This window comes from Podarcis melisellensis (genome assembly GCF_964234715.1).
Source record: "Podarcis melisellensis genome assembly, chromosome: 11".
Lineage (NCBI taxonomy): Eukaryota > Metazoa > Chordata > Lepidosauria > Squamata > Lacertidae > Podarcis > Podarcis melisellensis.
This window is the reverse complement of record NC_138543.1, coordinates 18558136-18574147: the sequence shown is the minus strand read 5'-3', so window position 1 is coordinate 18574147 and position 16012 is coordinate 18558136. Positions and strand designations below refer to the sequence as shown.

At 40.7% G+C, this 16012-nt stretch overlaps 1 protein-coding gene across 4 annotated transcripts in view; it reads left to right on the top strand.

Moving 5' to 3' along the window:
• Nucleotides 1–260: 260 nt before the first annotated feature.
• DMXL1 (Dmx like 1) overlaps nucleotides 261–16012 on the top strand; it is a 72572-nt gene continuing 56820 nt past the window's right edge. For 3 of the 4 annotated variants that reach the window (XM_081930345.1, XM_081930343.1, XM_081930342.1), the window contains exons 1-6: nucleotides 262–718; nucleotides 7987–8112; nucleotides 10195–10272; nucleotides 11252–11330; nucleotides 13025–13151; nucleotides 15625–15691. In XM_081930345.1, the coding sequence (XP_081786471.1) occupies nucleotides 632–718; nucleotides 7987–8112; nucleotides 10195–10272; nucleotides 11252–11330; nucleotides 13025–13151; nucleotides 15625–15691 (564 nt within the window). In that variant the 5' untranslated portion in view covers nucleotides 262–631. Of the gene's footprint in view, nucleotides 719–7986; nucleotides 8113–10194; nucleotides 10273–11251; nucleotides 11331–13024; nucleotides 13152–15624; nucleotides 15692–16012 lie in introns of all 4 variants that reach the window. The other variant, XM_081930344.1, reaches the window with a different exon arrangement.

Sequence of the window (16012 nt, the reverse complement as noted above, 5' to 3'; positions counted from 1 at the left end):
CGTGACAACAGCCACACCCCGCCATGGACTAACTAGACAGTTCTACTGCGCCTGCGCTCCTTCCTCCCTTAAGTCGACGTTCCTTCCCCAGCCGCCGAGCCACCAATGCGCCTGCGCACGGGCGGGCGGCTCCGGCTTCCGCGTCTTTTTCCTCGCGGAGGCACGCAGCCTCAACTACGCATGCTCCGAACCTTATCCTCTCCCTCCCTCCCTCACAGTCCTAGCGCACGCGTACATAACGATCCCTAATGGGGGAAAAAGAGGGTTGCTGGGTGAACCGGGCGACGTCATGGCCGGTCCCGCTCTCGCGATGGTTCGATTCGCAGGAGAGGGTCGGCCCGCTATTGTAGGCTGAGGGAGAGAGAGAGAACTCTGCGAGGGCCAGTAGGAAGCCGGTTTGAGGGAGGAAGTCCGCGCGCGCGAGGGGCTCCTCCGCCCGCCCCCTGAGGTCGCGAGCGGACGTTGCCTCTGCCCGAGAAGGGGAGGAGCCTCGGAGGGAGACCCCGCCCCCCACTATGTGCCGCCGCCGCCGCCCCCTGCGGGACTAGCCGCGGCCGAGCGGCTCCGGGTGCCTCAGCTGCCCTACCCGTCGGCGGAGAGCGTCGGCTCCGAAAGCGGGAGCCTCGCCGTTATGAACCTGCACCAGGTGCTGACGGGGGCTGTCAACCCCGGGGACAACTGCTTCTCCGTGGGGAACGTCGGCGGGCATCCCTTCACGGTGAGTCTCCTTCCTCCTCAGCTCCGGTGCCACCGCGACAAGAGGGTCCCCCCCCCCTCAGGCCGCCTCCGACGGCGCCCCTTCCCTGGGCAGCGCTCGGCCTCCCTCAGCCGGCAGGCGAAGAGGGCGCGCGGGCGGCGGGCAGTTTGCGTCAGGGACGGTGGCACCGGTGCGGGTGGGACGCTCGGCAGGTGCCTTGTTGAAGCACGCCCGAGATTCGCCGGTTCGACCGCAGCCCGAGCCCGTATTGGCGTCGGGAGCTGAGCGAGCACGAGACCGGGCCCTTTCTTTGCCATGACGGGGCAGATCAATTCCCTTTATCTCGCTTCCCGCTGCAAGCATTTTTGCCACTTCTCTACATTTTTTTTCTTTGCAATAATGCGCACTCCTCATCTGAGCTGTGGTTAGTTTCCGAAGTGCTTGGGCGTAAGGTGAGTCGGGTTGCATTAATGCCACAGAGGCATTCTCCACATGCTCAGAGGTATCTCCTTTTATTATTATTATTATTCATTTGTATTGTTATTATTATAGCTGCGCTTGCTTTAGAGCCTGGCGGTTCAAAACGTGTTCAGGTTAGGCAGAGTTCTTCTTTTCTTTTGAAAGGATATCAAGGACAAGTGGCCAAGAGATAGGGTTAGGCTCCTATATGGCATTCTTGTGGGGCCTGGGAAACATCTGGATTGTCTTGTTTCTGAGGCTGTTATTGATCAGCCTGCCTGTTATGTAACTAACAGCTGTGCTTTCCAATCGAAAACAACTGGAAGTGACATTTGAGCGTGGTGTTTATATATTCGGTTTTGAGGTTTGAAATGCAATGCTCCCATTCTTGTGCGCTTGTGTCAAAATGTGTGTGATTGGGCAATCAGGACAAAGGGTCATTCTAGAAACAACTTTTGGGCATATATTATGGCTTATGGCTTAATTATTAGTACTATTTTCTGGTCATCACACGAGTCTCTTCTTGGTCTTCCTTCTCTGTAAGAGTCCCAGAGGGTGGCCTTTTCTGTGTTGGCTCCCTGTTTGTGGAATACTCTCCCCAGAGAGGCTCACCTGACACCTTCATACATGTATTTAGCTACCAGGCAAAAATGTTTCTCTATAACCAGACTTTGGCTGATTAAACACATTAAACACATTATTTTTTGTGGCAGAGGAGTTATTGGTTTGCTTTTGTATTTGTGCTCTCATTTTGTATTTTAAAGTTGACTTGCTTTTGCAGTTGATTAGAATTGATTGTAAGCCACAATTCCTGCTTTATACATAATGTCAAGTCAGAAATTGGAGATGGAGAAACTGAAACATGCTTTATTCCTCCTTTTAACTGTGTGGGAAAAGGAATGTGGACTGCTTGAGTCCAAGGTGTTGCACGGGCTCCCAGTGCAACTGTAAACCGTGGTGTAAACTGACTCAGCCCAGGGTAAAACTGCTGTTTGAAAACTGGTCTGTGGTCACCCAGAATCATTTTTTGGTACATTTCAACCTCCCTCGGGAAACCCTTAGTATAAATACAGTTTGATCTTACTACTTTCCTTAGCGATTAGCATTGCATGTATATATTCTTTGTACTCCTGGATGACGGGTGGTTCCGAACATAAACTACAAACAACATACATAATAAGACATAAACAAAACAATAGGCCTTCCTGAGTTATGACTAATTATAATGGGAATAAAGCATATTTTGGTGGTCTCTGGAAACATTTGTTCTTCATAACTTGTTTCGCAGTGAGGCTTTTTTATTACGTTTTAACAATAGGATGGCAATAAAATACATTTCTTGATATCATAGAGTTAGAAGGGATCCCAAGGTTCATCTCGTCCAACCCCCTGTGATGCAGAAATCTTAACTAAATCATACATGACAGATGGCCATCCACTCTCTGCTTAAAAACCACCAAGGAAAGAGAGTCCATCACCTCCCGAAGGAGTCTGTTCCACTATTGAACAACTCTGTTACTTGGGCCTAAACCTCTAAGTATGTTTTGTTTCTAGGCTATTTCTGCCATGTATCTCCTTGCTGCAACATTTAATTATTTGAGATTTTATCTGCATATTTATTGGAATGAAATGGTTAAACTCTTAAGTTTTGTTGCAGAGGTAGACCAGAAAAAGCTGATGAGTCTTACTACAGTCTTTCAGAGTATTTGCAACACTTGTTCTAAGACAGTGCTGGAAATTCTGAAAACCTACTGTGTTGATTCCAGTTGTTATACCATAATAGAAACATGGGAAGTATTATTTTGGAATGTGTATTCTAGACTTGCTGTGGTGTGTGTATGTGTGTCTGTAACTATCTATCTATCTATCTCTCTATATTCAACTTCATAGCATTTCTTTTTTTGCCAGTACTTTGTACATCATCAGGAAAAAGTGTAAGTTTTCCAAGTTATGAACTTAAGTAAAATACAACTGATCTTTTAAAATTACCGTATTTTTCCATGAATAAGATAAGTTTTTAAAATTGCTTTTAAAATTTAGTAAAAAATTGGGGGTTGTTTTATACAAAGATGGTGAATGCACAGGGTTTTTGTTTTTAAAAAACACCACTTACCTTCTGTGAAGAAGCTGCCGGAACATCATAGCCACTGTCCCTCCCAGGAGCCCAGTTTTGGCGATCTCCGAAAAAAGCTCAACAAATTTGCCCGATCTTGGGTGTGCATCCCCCCCCCTTTTTGATGTTTAAATACTGTTTTCTTAATTTTTGGTTCAAAAAAATAGGGATTGTCTTATACATGGAGGTGCCTTATACATGGAAAAATATGGTATATGCAAACTGTAGACTAGTTATTAATTCAAAGTAGTTGTAGCATGTGTCTTGGAAAATACCATATTATCTTTTTAATTTCCCGTCCCTGCAATAGTTGTGGAATTAGGTAAACAATAATAAAAATATGGTCTTCAGCATAATATTCTAAGGGGCATGAAAGTAACTCCACTCCTTTTGCTCGTGCAAAGTATTGGATTGGCAAAATAGCAAGTAGTTCTTAAGACATGTTAAAAGGAGTTAGAACAATCAATCTACGAGAGGGGAAAAAATACACTCTTAAAATTGTTAAATGTTTCAAATTTCCAAATCTAGCCATTTATGAGTCAGACCAGTGGATCAACTAGCCTAGATTTATTTCCTCTAATGGGCAGCAGTTCTCTAAAGTCCCCTGCAGAATTATTCCACCACTCCCTGCCCTTCTACCTGAGATGGTTAACTGGAGATGTCAGGAATTGAAACTGGGACCTTGTGCTTGCTGAGTTCTATGGGCCACCGGTGCTCCATGTTATTATTATGGCACCATCTAGTAAAATTCTAGTTCTTCAAGGTCTGACAGGTTCTTCATTGTTTTAAAAATGAACAAATGAACATAAGCACTGTTTATCAAATAGTCCAAGAACATAGTAATGTAAACAGTAACTGCTTGTTGGTGTGAATTCAAGGAAGTGATTACATCACAAGTAGCTTGGGACATTTTTATCTTAGAGGTGACCTGGAAGGCCTTTTCCTTGTTTAAATGAAAATTCAACTATTTTTTCACAGGTTTTCTGTTGTGAAAAGTTTCTAGAAGTAGGAAAAAATGCCACTGGCATGGAGGATAAGTTGATATTTTATTAAGATTGTATCTTTTTCATAAGAAAAGCTCTTTCTCCCAACCCCCCTTTCTATGTTATGTCAAGGGATGCAATGAGGAAAACTCTGGGTGTTTTGTTTTAAGCAGGAGTGTTGACTATCAGTGCAACTGGGAGTGCATGGACATTGTTGCTATAATACTATAGCAATGATATGCATTGATTTGTGTTGCTAAAGAATGTTCTGAATGTCTTCCAGCTTCTGCTTTTCAGATGAAAACTAAACATTTCTATTTTGCACCATCTAATTTAAGATTCATCCCTTAAATGTAGGTGTAAATCCCATTAATTTCATTAGGAAGTAGAAATGTGCCTATTATCAGACAAGACCAAACATTTAGGTGACAGTGTGCTTCTCTATTTCCATTTTAGACTATTAAAAACTAAGACAGGTGTCAGGGGCTCAGGAGCAGAGGCACAGGAGAGGGAGGAAATGGAGAGCGAGGGGGAGGAATCCGAGGGGAGCGTAGGCGATGACAGTGGTCCGAGGGATTCCCTGAGTCTCTCCAGCGAATCGGAAGATTCACAGAAGGGGGCGCCTATGGCCAGGGCAAGGGGGGTACCCAGGGGGATACCCCAGAAGGAAGGGGCCAGAGGGGACTCAGAGAGCAGCAGTTGGAGATCAGGACCAGCTTCCCCACCAGAGCGCAGTGGGGGGGGAGGAGTCCCAGGTATCGGGACCAGGGTGTTCACCACCAGCGAGAGGAGATGAGTCAGGATTGACCACGCCTCCATCGGAGAGCGCGGAAACGGTCAAGAGGAAGGTTGCCAGCTGGGCGCGCGCGCCAAGTTCAAATGTACAGGCGAGCGGGACAGCAGGTAGCCCGGATAGGGAACCAGGTCCTAAAGCCCGCCGGAAGGAGGGACAAGAGTCAGGGGGGGTCAGCGTCAGAAGAGTCCAGGTAGGAGGAGACCCCGGGGGGCAGACGGACCCAGAGGAGGAAAGAACAACGGAAGAGGTGGAGTAAGGCTAGAGTCTTAAACTGGTGTATAGGGGGCGGGGACTCAGACGGAGCTTCGCCGGTCTAGGTTCTAAGACGTAGAGCTGCACGCTGCGGCTTGTAAATGGAAACTGAACTTCAATAAAGACTTTTGTACATCACCACCGGCTAGCGTTGGTCCTCTGTGAGCTGGGACCTGGAGGCAGCTCTGACAACAGGTATTTGTATTATACCCAGCAAAAAAGAAGTCCCACACACTCTTTTTTGTTTAAGGTAACCTTAATAAAAAATCTGATAAGCTCAATAGATTGCTTATTGTTTTGGGAAGTTTTACTTGGTCCTAGTGGAGGTATTACTGCACTACTGCTTTGTAGATTTTTTTCTTCTACTTGACTAACACAAGTGTATAAATATTTTAATTGATTTCTGTTAAGTTTATTGCACTGAACAGGCTATTAATTCCTTCAGCCAATGTATTAAAAACTGTGGCTCAGCACTGGCAACATATTTAAATTCCTGGGCATCAGAATCAATACTTTAGGAGCCAGCATAACAATTTGAGGTACTGGATCCATGCAAAAAAGAACAAAATGCCAGCATTTTAAAGTGCTAGCATCACATTTTCAGTGTTGGCCCAGCAGCACATGCCTCTCGAGTTTGCTCCCATTTGAGGGGTTGATGGGGTGCAGCTTCAGAATGGGACTGGGTCTTAGGATTTAGCTGTATCCTTAACAGGTTGCTAAGCCTGAGTTGGAGATACTTTGGTTTTCATCAGTCTCTGCTATTTTCCTAATAACTTACTTGAGGAGTAGAATTGGTGGTCTGTTGTCCCATTTGGGGACTGCCTACAAAAGCTGACAATCTGACTGATTGTATGTTAAGAACTACAGTATATGAGTTCCAGAAACACTGCAGTTTCTGTAGCTTTTTTATTTGTTGCTTCTCTCTGAATTTAGCAGCTATGTCTAGTCTCATTACCTGGCAATACATATTTGGAGACTTGTAATGAGGATTTTCATACAGGGCTGGTCCTCCAAAGCTGCCCTGGAAGATCTTGAGAAGGTTTAAGACAATGCACAGACCAGTTTCTACAAGGGCTACATCTTCTATGTTATGTTATGATTATGCTCTTTTAACAAAGCATAATATGGCTCCTGGTAAAAAGTCTTATCAAAAGAGAGAAGGGGTTGGGAGCCGCTCAAACAATAATTGTTGTAACACTATCTGAGCAAACCTCATATGCTTCTCCAGCGATGCTGTGAAGAGGAAACCAAAAGCTTTCACTTCCAGATTCAGTTAGCTACAATTTATAATACAGCTGAATTCCTAAGAAGTGTTCTGTGTTCATTATATTGTGCAAGTACCCAAAATATAATGTTGCAGTTGCATTAATGCGTGACAAGGCCATAAGAGTTCTTCCTGTTAGTTTGCAGTAGCAGTGTGTCTTTAGTAGTAACCAGTTAGGTGCTTCTGGAAGCTTTCAAGAAGATTATGATATAACAGTCTACTTTTGTCCATAGCATCCTGTAATCAAAAGAGAGCCACCAGGGTATAGTGGTTAGAGTATTGGACTAAAATCTGGGAGACCAGGATTCAAGTCTACACTTGGCCATAAAGCACACTGGGTGACCTTGGACCAATCCCTACCTGTCAGCCTAATCTACCTCACAAGGTTTTTGTTGGGATTAAATGAAGCGGGGAAGAACCATGTATACCATCTTGAACTCATTGGAGGAAAGGGCAGGATAATAAACTAACTAACTAACATTGTCCCTAAATGTAGAAGTTCAGTTTATTGGCCTACTTGAGTCTCTAGCAATATCCTAAAGGCAGATTAGTGTTGTAGGTATATGTGCAATGAGATTAACCTCTCCAGGGAGATTGCAGGAGCTAGGACAGAAACAGGGCACACTTCATTCCCCACACTCTTCAGAAAAATTTCTCACCTCCATATAGGCCAAGTTCTCACAAAGCATTAAACCATTGTTCCAAATAAACTATAGTTTAAACACAAGTGCTCCACCCCCCCTTTTCTCCTTACTGTGCTGCATGGGGCCAGAAACATGTCTGAGTATGGTTTGTTGTGGTGTTTGAGCCCAGGCTTATGGTTTGTCTCTCTAAGCAGGCCATAAGCAGAAGCTGAACTTTGTTATTGGCTTTGACTTTGTATAAGTGTATAGATGCTTGTGTTTGTTCACAAGAGATGTATTTTGCTGAATTTGTGTGAAAGTAATTATTGAAATAACTTAACCGGCATCCAGTCAGGATCTGTATGCTACTTACAAAGTGGCTTTTCTTATAGCAGCAATACAAAGCTTTAATTTTTTCAGTTACACGTAGGTAGCCGTGTTGGTCTGCCATGGTCAAAACAAAATAAAAAAATTCCTTCCAGTAGCACCTTAAACTAAGTTAGTTCTTGGTATGAGCTTTCGTGTGCATGTGTATCTGAAGAAGTGTGCATGCACACGAAAGCTCATACCAAGAACTAACTTAGTTTAAGGTGCTACTGGAAGGAATTTTTTTTATTTTGCTTTAATTTTTTGTTAAGGATGGTTCAGTGGATTAAATATGTGGCTACAATTATAAACCAGATGATTAGGTAAATGGGTTTTAAAGATTACCGGTAATTACTGAAATACACCTTTCTTTGAATTGTCTTACAAAAAAAAAAAAAAAGGCAGAGCAGTTATACAATTTACTTTTTTCTAGGCATACGCATCAGGATGTGATATTGTGATATTGGGGACTGATTTTGAAAGATTACAAATAATTCCTGGAGCAAAACATGGAAATATACAAGTGGGATGTGTAGATTGCTCTTTGCAACAAGGGAAGGTAAGTAGAAGTGGTACTCTTGTTAAACTTACCTATCTGATTTGTTCTTGTAATACGTATTTTGCAATGCCATCCTGTCTGAAGGTGATATTAAACTCTTCAAATACTTTTAGTACTAACCCTTCACAAGGACCTGCATGTAAGAAGATTGAATTATGCTTGCAGCTATCCTGCTATTTTAATTCCTCTGCTGGAGACTCCTGTTTATATTCTAGAGTCAGATACTGTGTTTTGAAGAACAGTTTGGTCATCATTATGCTACAAGGTTCTTTGTGAATGTGGGCCCAAGTCCACACCAAGGCAGGCACTTCCTACAGCGGTGGGTACAGAGCCAGCTAAGACATCTTTTGGCTGAGATAGTACAGGTTTTTCCGTGAGACTATCCTCTTTCGTTTTCTTGGCTATCACATGTTGTTTATTTAGGCAAGAAACAAACCATGATTTTGATGACACTATACAGGGCTTTGCTGTTTGTTGTTCCTGGGATAGCCAGGAAGGGAGGAAAGTGAAACGAACTTAGAGTAGCATGCAGCAGCACTCTGCTGATATGCATTAAACCATAGTTAATATTTAACTGTGTTTGAATATGACATGTGAACCATGCCAGCATCAAAACCTAGCACCTTGGAGAGAAGTCTCTTCATTCTGTTTCAGATGTCTGCAGGAGTGGCTGGAAGGTTAAGATATGGTCATATAGTAGGAGACACACATAATAATTTACTGTTGTAAATGAAACTTAAAACCAATTTTAAAAATCAACTGAGAGTTACCTTAAAACAGATTTCTTGATGATCTCTCTTGGCCTCTCTTGAAGTTTAAGACACTATCTTAGGACTCTGGATTCTCTGTTTTATCCAACATTGCTTTCTCCTTTGCTGATAAGGTGTGTTTGATTTTGCTCATACATCCACTCTCTGAACTTCTTGCCTTTTTTCTTTTTATTTCTGAAACTGCATAAGCATAGATCATGAAAGGAGAATGAACATCCTTCTGTTAGGAAAGGTGTGAATTTAAGCACACTACCGAATTCATAAACTTTTCCCCAACATAAGACTCCTCTTCACAGTTGAGATCCACGTGAGAATGAAATACTGGAGATTATCACTTTCTTTATTAAGCGCGCAATATCTTTTTACCTTCTTATTGTCTTTACTACTCTAGATTTTGTGCAGTTCTGACAAGATTCTAGTTGGCATTTTTAGGTCATGCTCATGTGTAGATTGCTTTGCCTTGTTATTTGTTTTTGTAATAGATTTTTAATCTTGAACCTGCATCTCACTGCATTTTTCCAGAATTTCTGCAAAAGTAACATTATAAAGTTTTCTTTTTTAAAATAATAAGACCTGTCCATGAAAATAATAGTGCATTATACACAATATATATATTATTTTATATTGTGCATGAAAGTGGAATATGGTTCTGACAGATAATAGGTGAAGTTAAAATATTTAAACTTCTTTTCATTATTTTTCCCTACGTTTTTTGGATCTGCTTCTCCAGTTCTGTGCAATATGTAAAATTGTGATTATATATGTATCTGTTATTGCCTCACATACAAATATACATAGGTGGTTTCTCTTTGCTTTTTTTACCCTTGCTTGTCTTTAATCCTTTTATTTCAGACTGTCTGAGCTTTTTGTGCCTTAGATTTTTAAATATTTCTTACATGTTAACATCTTGTATGTATTCTTTTTCAAAGTACTGTACTATTGACACCCATGATTGCTGAATTCTGATCTGTATCACACATTTCTTATCATGTTTCAGAGTATCTTTTACATGCATATCACTTTCTCACCCCATTTAAAATACATGAACCATATAAATTGAACAAATGTAATTGTGCATCTTAGCTCCCAGCTTCAGGGTAATTAGATATATTGTGAGTCTTAACAGAGCTATATGTAGCCATTTATAATCAAATGAATATTGTGTATCTTCAAAATAACTTAGAGAGTTGCCATTTCTGTGATGGCGACTCTTTGCGTGGAGATACAAAGAAGTTTATGGCTATGGAAGGAAAGTAACACAAGCTGCAAGTAAATACAGTACAAACTAATTTTAAAATGCTATTTGCTTTAGATTGCAGCTTCTTATGGGAATGTGATTTGTATATTTGAGCCAGTTCAACACCTAAAACAGAAGAGTAGTCATCATACTGTAAGTAATTTATCTTTTCTATCTTTGCTAAGCATTTGCATTGTGAGTTGTATTTATTTGAAGCCATGGAGGGAAAATGTTCTAGGTGAGTTTTTATCCGGAGGGATCAGAATTTTTTTTGGGGGGGGGAGGGGAGTGGAAAAATGCAGTACTTGGTTTTTTATGCACTCTTTAAATATCAAAAGTAACTTTATTGCTTTAGGAACATAAAATGCATTATGTGTAACTTCGTTTACCATAGAATTATTGTTTCTGGCATATTGAAAGTACAGTATATGCAGACAATAATTACAAATTATTTTTTTTTAAAGTTTTTGTTGCAAATGGAGCTACAAGCTGCTGAACTGTAAGAAACTAGCATCTATGTGGTTTTGCCACTTTATAACGAGCAGGCAAAAAACAGAAACAGAAACCATCAAAATGGTAGTAAACAAATTACTATTGAAATCAACTTCTGCATTTTCACATGCCAGTTTATTTCTTGATTTGGTGCAAATATTTCTAGACATAGACCAGTTTCTTTGACGTGCTGTAGATTTGATGCAAGTACCGGTATTTCCAAACATAGAGCAGTTTCTTTCAGATGTACCGACTTGCTTACTGGCCTCTGGGAAAGTCATGGGAGGGCCATGACCTTCCCAGAGCCCCTGGGGAGTAGTCCTCTGCCTCACTGGGGTGGGGTGGGACGGTTCCTGGGATTCCTGATTTTGAATGTTTTCCCCATTGCATGCGGACTCCTGGAACAAAACTCTTGCGTAAGTGTTGGGCTCATTGTAATGAAGTTTCAATTTCAGCTTATAGAATTGAACTTTTAGAACTTGTCGTTGCTATCTCAGTTATTAGGAAATATTATCCAATAGTTGCTGAAGGAAGTTTGGCAGATCAGTCTTCTGAATTCATTATGCTTTATTTGACAACTATGCCAACTGAATATAAGTGTTTGGAAACAATTTGTATCGTATTTGTGTTTGGTTTGTAGGGATTACATTATCAGTGGCAGAAGTCAGATCAAATTTTACTGGAAGATGCGGTGCATAACTTAACATGGGATCCAACAGGTAAATACAAAATCAGCTCAATGTTTGCCTTTCTTTTCTCTCTGCCTTTCAATGAATTATCTTGTGGCAATAATAATAATAATGTAATTCATATTTAGGCATGTTTCTATGGAAGGAAGTGTAGTGTTGGGCAGAGCAATCCTGTAGGGTGACAGTGGGGGAGTATATGTAATAGAAGAACCACCCAATCTCATGCTTCATTGCTATTATTATTATTATTATTATTATTATTATTATTAACTAAATTTGTATACCGCCGTAGATTTCAGAGCAGTTCACAACATAAAATTCATGCTGGTTAGGGAGAATAGGGAGTGGCTAGAGGGAAAATAAGTGTGTTAGCTGAAGGATTGGCATAAGTCTCCACACTCACCCATCCCAGGGGTATGCCTGGGGAGCGGGAATTCAGGGGAACCCGAGCCTCCTCTGAAGTGGACCTCCCTGTTTATTCTCAAGTACCCTTCTTTTCCAAGTTTCCTCTCTTCCTCTCAAACCATACACCTCAACCTTGGTTTCTGTTTTCCTGTAACTGACTGACTTGAATATATGTTGAAGCTTATGATATTTTGCAGAATTGATTATTATTTTTCTGCTTGAGGGTGGAGGAATAAGAGACATTTATATGAGTGAATTGGAAAAACACACACATTTAAATAGCATACCCGGGGTTGGACTAAGTGACTCTATGAATCTATGGAAATTTGATATAAACAGCATTGCTTTTCAGTCATTTTTTACAACACGGTCCCTACTTCTTAAATCTTAGGATTCGCATGCTACTTTATCAGTATTTTTAATTTGAAAGAAATTGACCAGGACAATGCATATTGCTCACCTTACTTGTATTGCAGGATTCCTAGCAAACTCAAAGCCTCATCCTCACCCCAATGCGTGATGCTGTGCAGTTAAGGTTTCAGTGTCTCTAACTTGGAATTAGCCAACATGGTGCCCAAATGTTGTTGGAGTCGGCTTTGACTTTTACTATGCTGGCTGGGACTGGTTGGAGCTGGAGACCAGTAACATCTGGCTGCTCTGATCTAGAGGTTCTTCCTACTATCCCTTACTCTTCGGGGGGGACACCCAAAAGCTGTTCTTTGACTAGTTAGCAAGAGTTGAGTGAGACTGAGATTCTCTGCAGCCGTCATTGTTCTTCCATGCTTCCAAGTCCTTCTGATCTATCATTCCTCATGTATGTGTCTACTGAGTTCCCACCATCCCTTAATGCTTACCTTCATAAAGAGAATCCTTTACACAGGCCTGCCCCATCTGTTCATAAGGCACTTGGCAGTTAAAAATGGAATTTTACTAGCTGAGTCAGTGTAGTCAGAGAAGCTGCTGAAGTACATTGCTGGTAAGTGAAGCTAGATCGATCTCTTCCCTTCCTCTAGGCGACAACTAATAAAGATGGAATTCTGATAGCTGGATTGGCATGCATATTTTTGCCAGTTGACTTCTTGCCAATTTGCCATCTTACAGGACAGTTGCCAGTTCTAGTCTTTATGCATGCAAATGAAGTGGTTTCGTTATGAGTAGTTCAGATTCATCACCTAAAACTTTATACATTCAGGTGTATATTTCAGAGGATATAGTTGGTTTATAGTTATATTGTTTGTTACAGTTATTTCAGAGTCTATAGCTTGACTTTATCTACTATTTTTTATTCTAATTTATGCATACACATTCTCAAAATCTAGGCTCCCGTCTATTGACGGCTTGCAGTTGTTTGCAGCTTTGGTCCAATGTCAATTATGAAAACCCATCAGAAGATGAAAATCCTGAAAAAACAGAAGCTCGGAATTGGAGAATCATTTGGCAGTGCAAGTAAGAAATATATTAAGACTAATTTACACTTTTTTTGAACCTCCTTGAACCAGTGCATTGCTCCAAAGTAGTATATTTAAATGATAAGTATACTGCCATTCATTTTTATATATGTTTTTTATTAGCTTATTATTACAACACAAACACACACAATGAACAGACTTTAAAAAAATACAGATACAAAACAAATAATAAACGTATATCCATATTTCAATTCTTTTTTTTTAAATAATTTTTATTAAGGTTTTCCAAATTAAAACAAATAAAATCCAATTCATAAACTTTTTCCAATATCCAGGACTTCCCCTCCCCACCCCCTCTTGTGTTCCAAATCTTCCAAAAAAGCAATAATATTCAACAAATTCTTATTCCCAAAATACACTCATCATCAATAACTCAATTTATCCAAATTTCCATCCCCTAAGGTCGACCTATTCCCTTCCACGAGTTCCCCCCTTTCAAATATAGTACAGATGAAAATAGAATAAAAACAAACAATAATTTTACAACCTTTGGATTCCAAATTTCCCTCCCCTCTTTCCCTGTTGCGTTCCTCCTATCCCTCCACTTCTAATGTCTTCCTGATGAACCCACATTTCACTAAACCCACATCCCTCTGGTTCTTTACCGGTCTTTTTTTTTTTTTTAAATTACAGATGTCCAATCATAGAAGGAGTCTATCAAAGGGGGCCCATTTCTTCTATCCAGATTTTTATATCCAGGAGTATAAACTCCAATTTTATATCCATAAGCTTGTCAAATCTGGATATCCCAAATGTTCCCACTCCAGTTCTGTCCAGTTCTTGTTGTTTCCTTGTTCTTGTCAATCACTCTCCTCCTTTTTACTTCCCTGTTCCCTCGCAGAAATGTTCTTTTTCCAAAGGCTTCTAGTGTCTCTACAGAGGCTTGTTATTCAGGAGCAAAACATTACATCATGTTCCTTTCCTTTTTCAACAGATTAATCCATTGTTTCCAGTAAAGTGTAGGCCTCTGTAGACAAAATAATGTTCCATTTCTGCAGTTTCCCAGGAGATTAAAAGTTCTATCCAACTGTTCAAGTTTCCCGTCGAAAACACATGCAATGTCCCTCAGCTCCTCTAGGTGGATTACAATAACAAAGTTCCCTTCCAGATCACATCCGCCAGTCCAAATAACTTATAAATCCTTATTTGAAACAATTTATCTCCAATTTATAACAAATGTAACCGGCAAAGTCCTCATAACAAAGTCTCAATTTCATTCTTCCGTTTTGACAGCTCTTTGACAGCTGTCAAAACCTCCGTTATTCTTCTCCAGGCATTTTCATGAATCGCTCCAGGGATTCCGGGGGGGTTGCTTTTTAATACGAATTCCACTTTTCTCCTCCAGCTCAATCTTATAAATTTCCCTCGCGAAGTTGCTAGTTCGGCAAGATAAGGTTCCTCTCGATCTTAGTTATCCAGTCCTTTGTTTTGGCTCTTCTACAATTTGGGGGGGGGGCTGACTTCCTTTTTTCCACCTCCCCCGTTCGCTCCAAATTCTAAAAATTTATCCCTCTTTTTAGTCCATATTCCAATTACTCACGGGTTCTTCTTTTGGGTCCAAATTTTCAATAGAAGAAGTCAGCGCTCTCCGCCGGATGGCATGCGGCTGCGCTCGGCAGGGATAGCAGAGGACTCAAAGCACCACGCTCCTCCCCGGCACCCGATCCGTAGCCTTTAAAAAGGCTCCTTCACGAATCGAGAGGGCGCTGACGGTGCCAGCCGAGTCTCCATGTCCACGGCCTCCGTGGCCGTGGTTTTTAAGGGTCCCCGCATCGCCGGTGCGGTAGGACCCAGCCCCTGCCGAGCAGGCTCCCTCCGGAGCTCGGAGGGAGCCCGCCATTCGGCGATGGCGCCGACCCGGAAGTCCCATATTTCAATTCTTATTCTTTTCTAATTGACTTCCTTTGTCCTCAACTCGGGTCTAATTTCATATTTGGTAAACTGAGAAAGATGCAAGAAACAGTATACTGCAATTCAGTGCATTCCATGTGAGCCAATCATTGTATGTTGTTTCCCAGATTAAAAAGCGTTATATATGAGATACTTTCCAAAATATGTAGTAGATGTTTCATCTCTACAACATAGAACATATGGAAGTGCATATGAGTATTTAGCACCCTTTTACTCTAAGAAGGGTGATCCAGCATAAATAAAGCAAACAATGCAAATGCTAAGAAGTGAAACAGGGTTTCAACAGATTTTACTAAGCTTTATAATTGTAAAACCTGTGTTAATGTTGTAACTTTGTTTTTGATAGGCGAACAGCCAAGTAAACCACATGTATCATCAGATTTATAATTAATCATCTGCAACTAAAACAAAAATAATTGAATTTCAAATAAGTGATTTTGCTAACTCTAATATTTAACTCAAGTTCAGTTTTATTAAGCTTTTGAGGTATCAAATCACGATGAACATCTTTTACCCCTTTTCTTTTCCGCTGTTCACAGAACTGCTTCTGAAGTTCAGCTAATGAAGTTTTCACCAGATGGGGAATTTTTTGCTACTGCAGGAAAGGTAAACCAGTTTCATAGGATCTGGAATATATTTCTTATTTTAACTTCACACCTAGGCTTTCTGCATATAGCATTAAAGTAAGAAAGAGTAATTACAATAAAAATACAATAAAACATTTTTTTAAAAAAGCAATAAAATGAAAAGAACTAATAAAACCAGGGATACAATGTTGATATTCTTACACACACATTTTAAGTCATTTTCCATCTCATGTGACTATAGTAAGAGGAGGGGAGGGCAGTTCATAGGTACTACCTATCTTGGCTTCCACTCAGACCATGGCGACAGAGGTTCTTATTTGAGAGTAAGGAAGAGATCTTT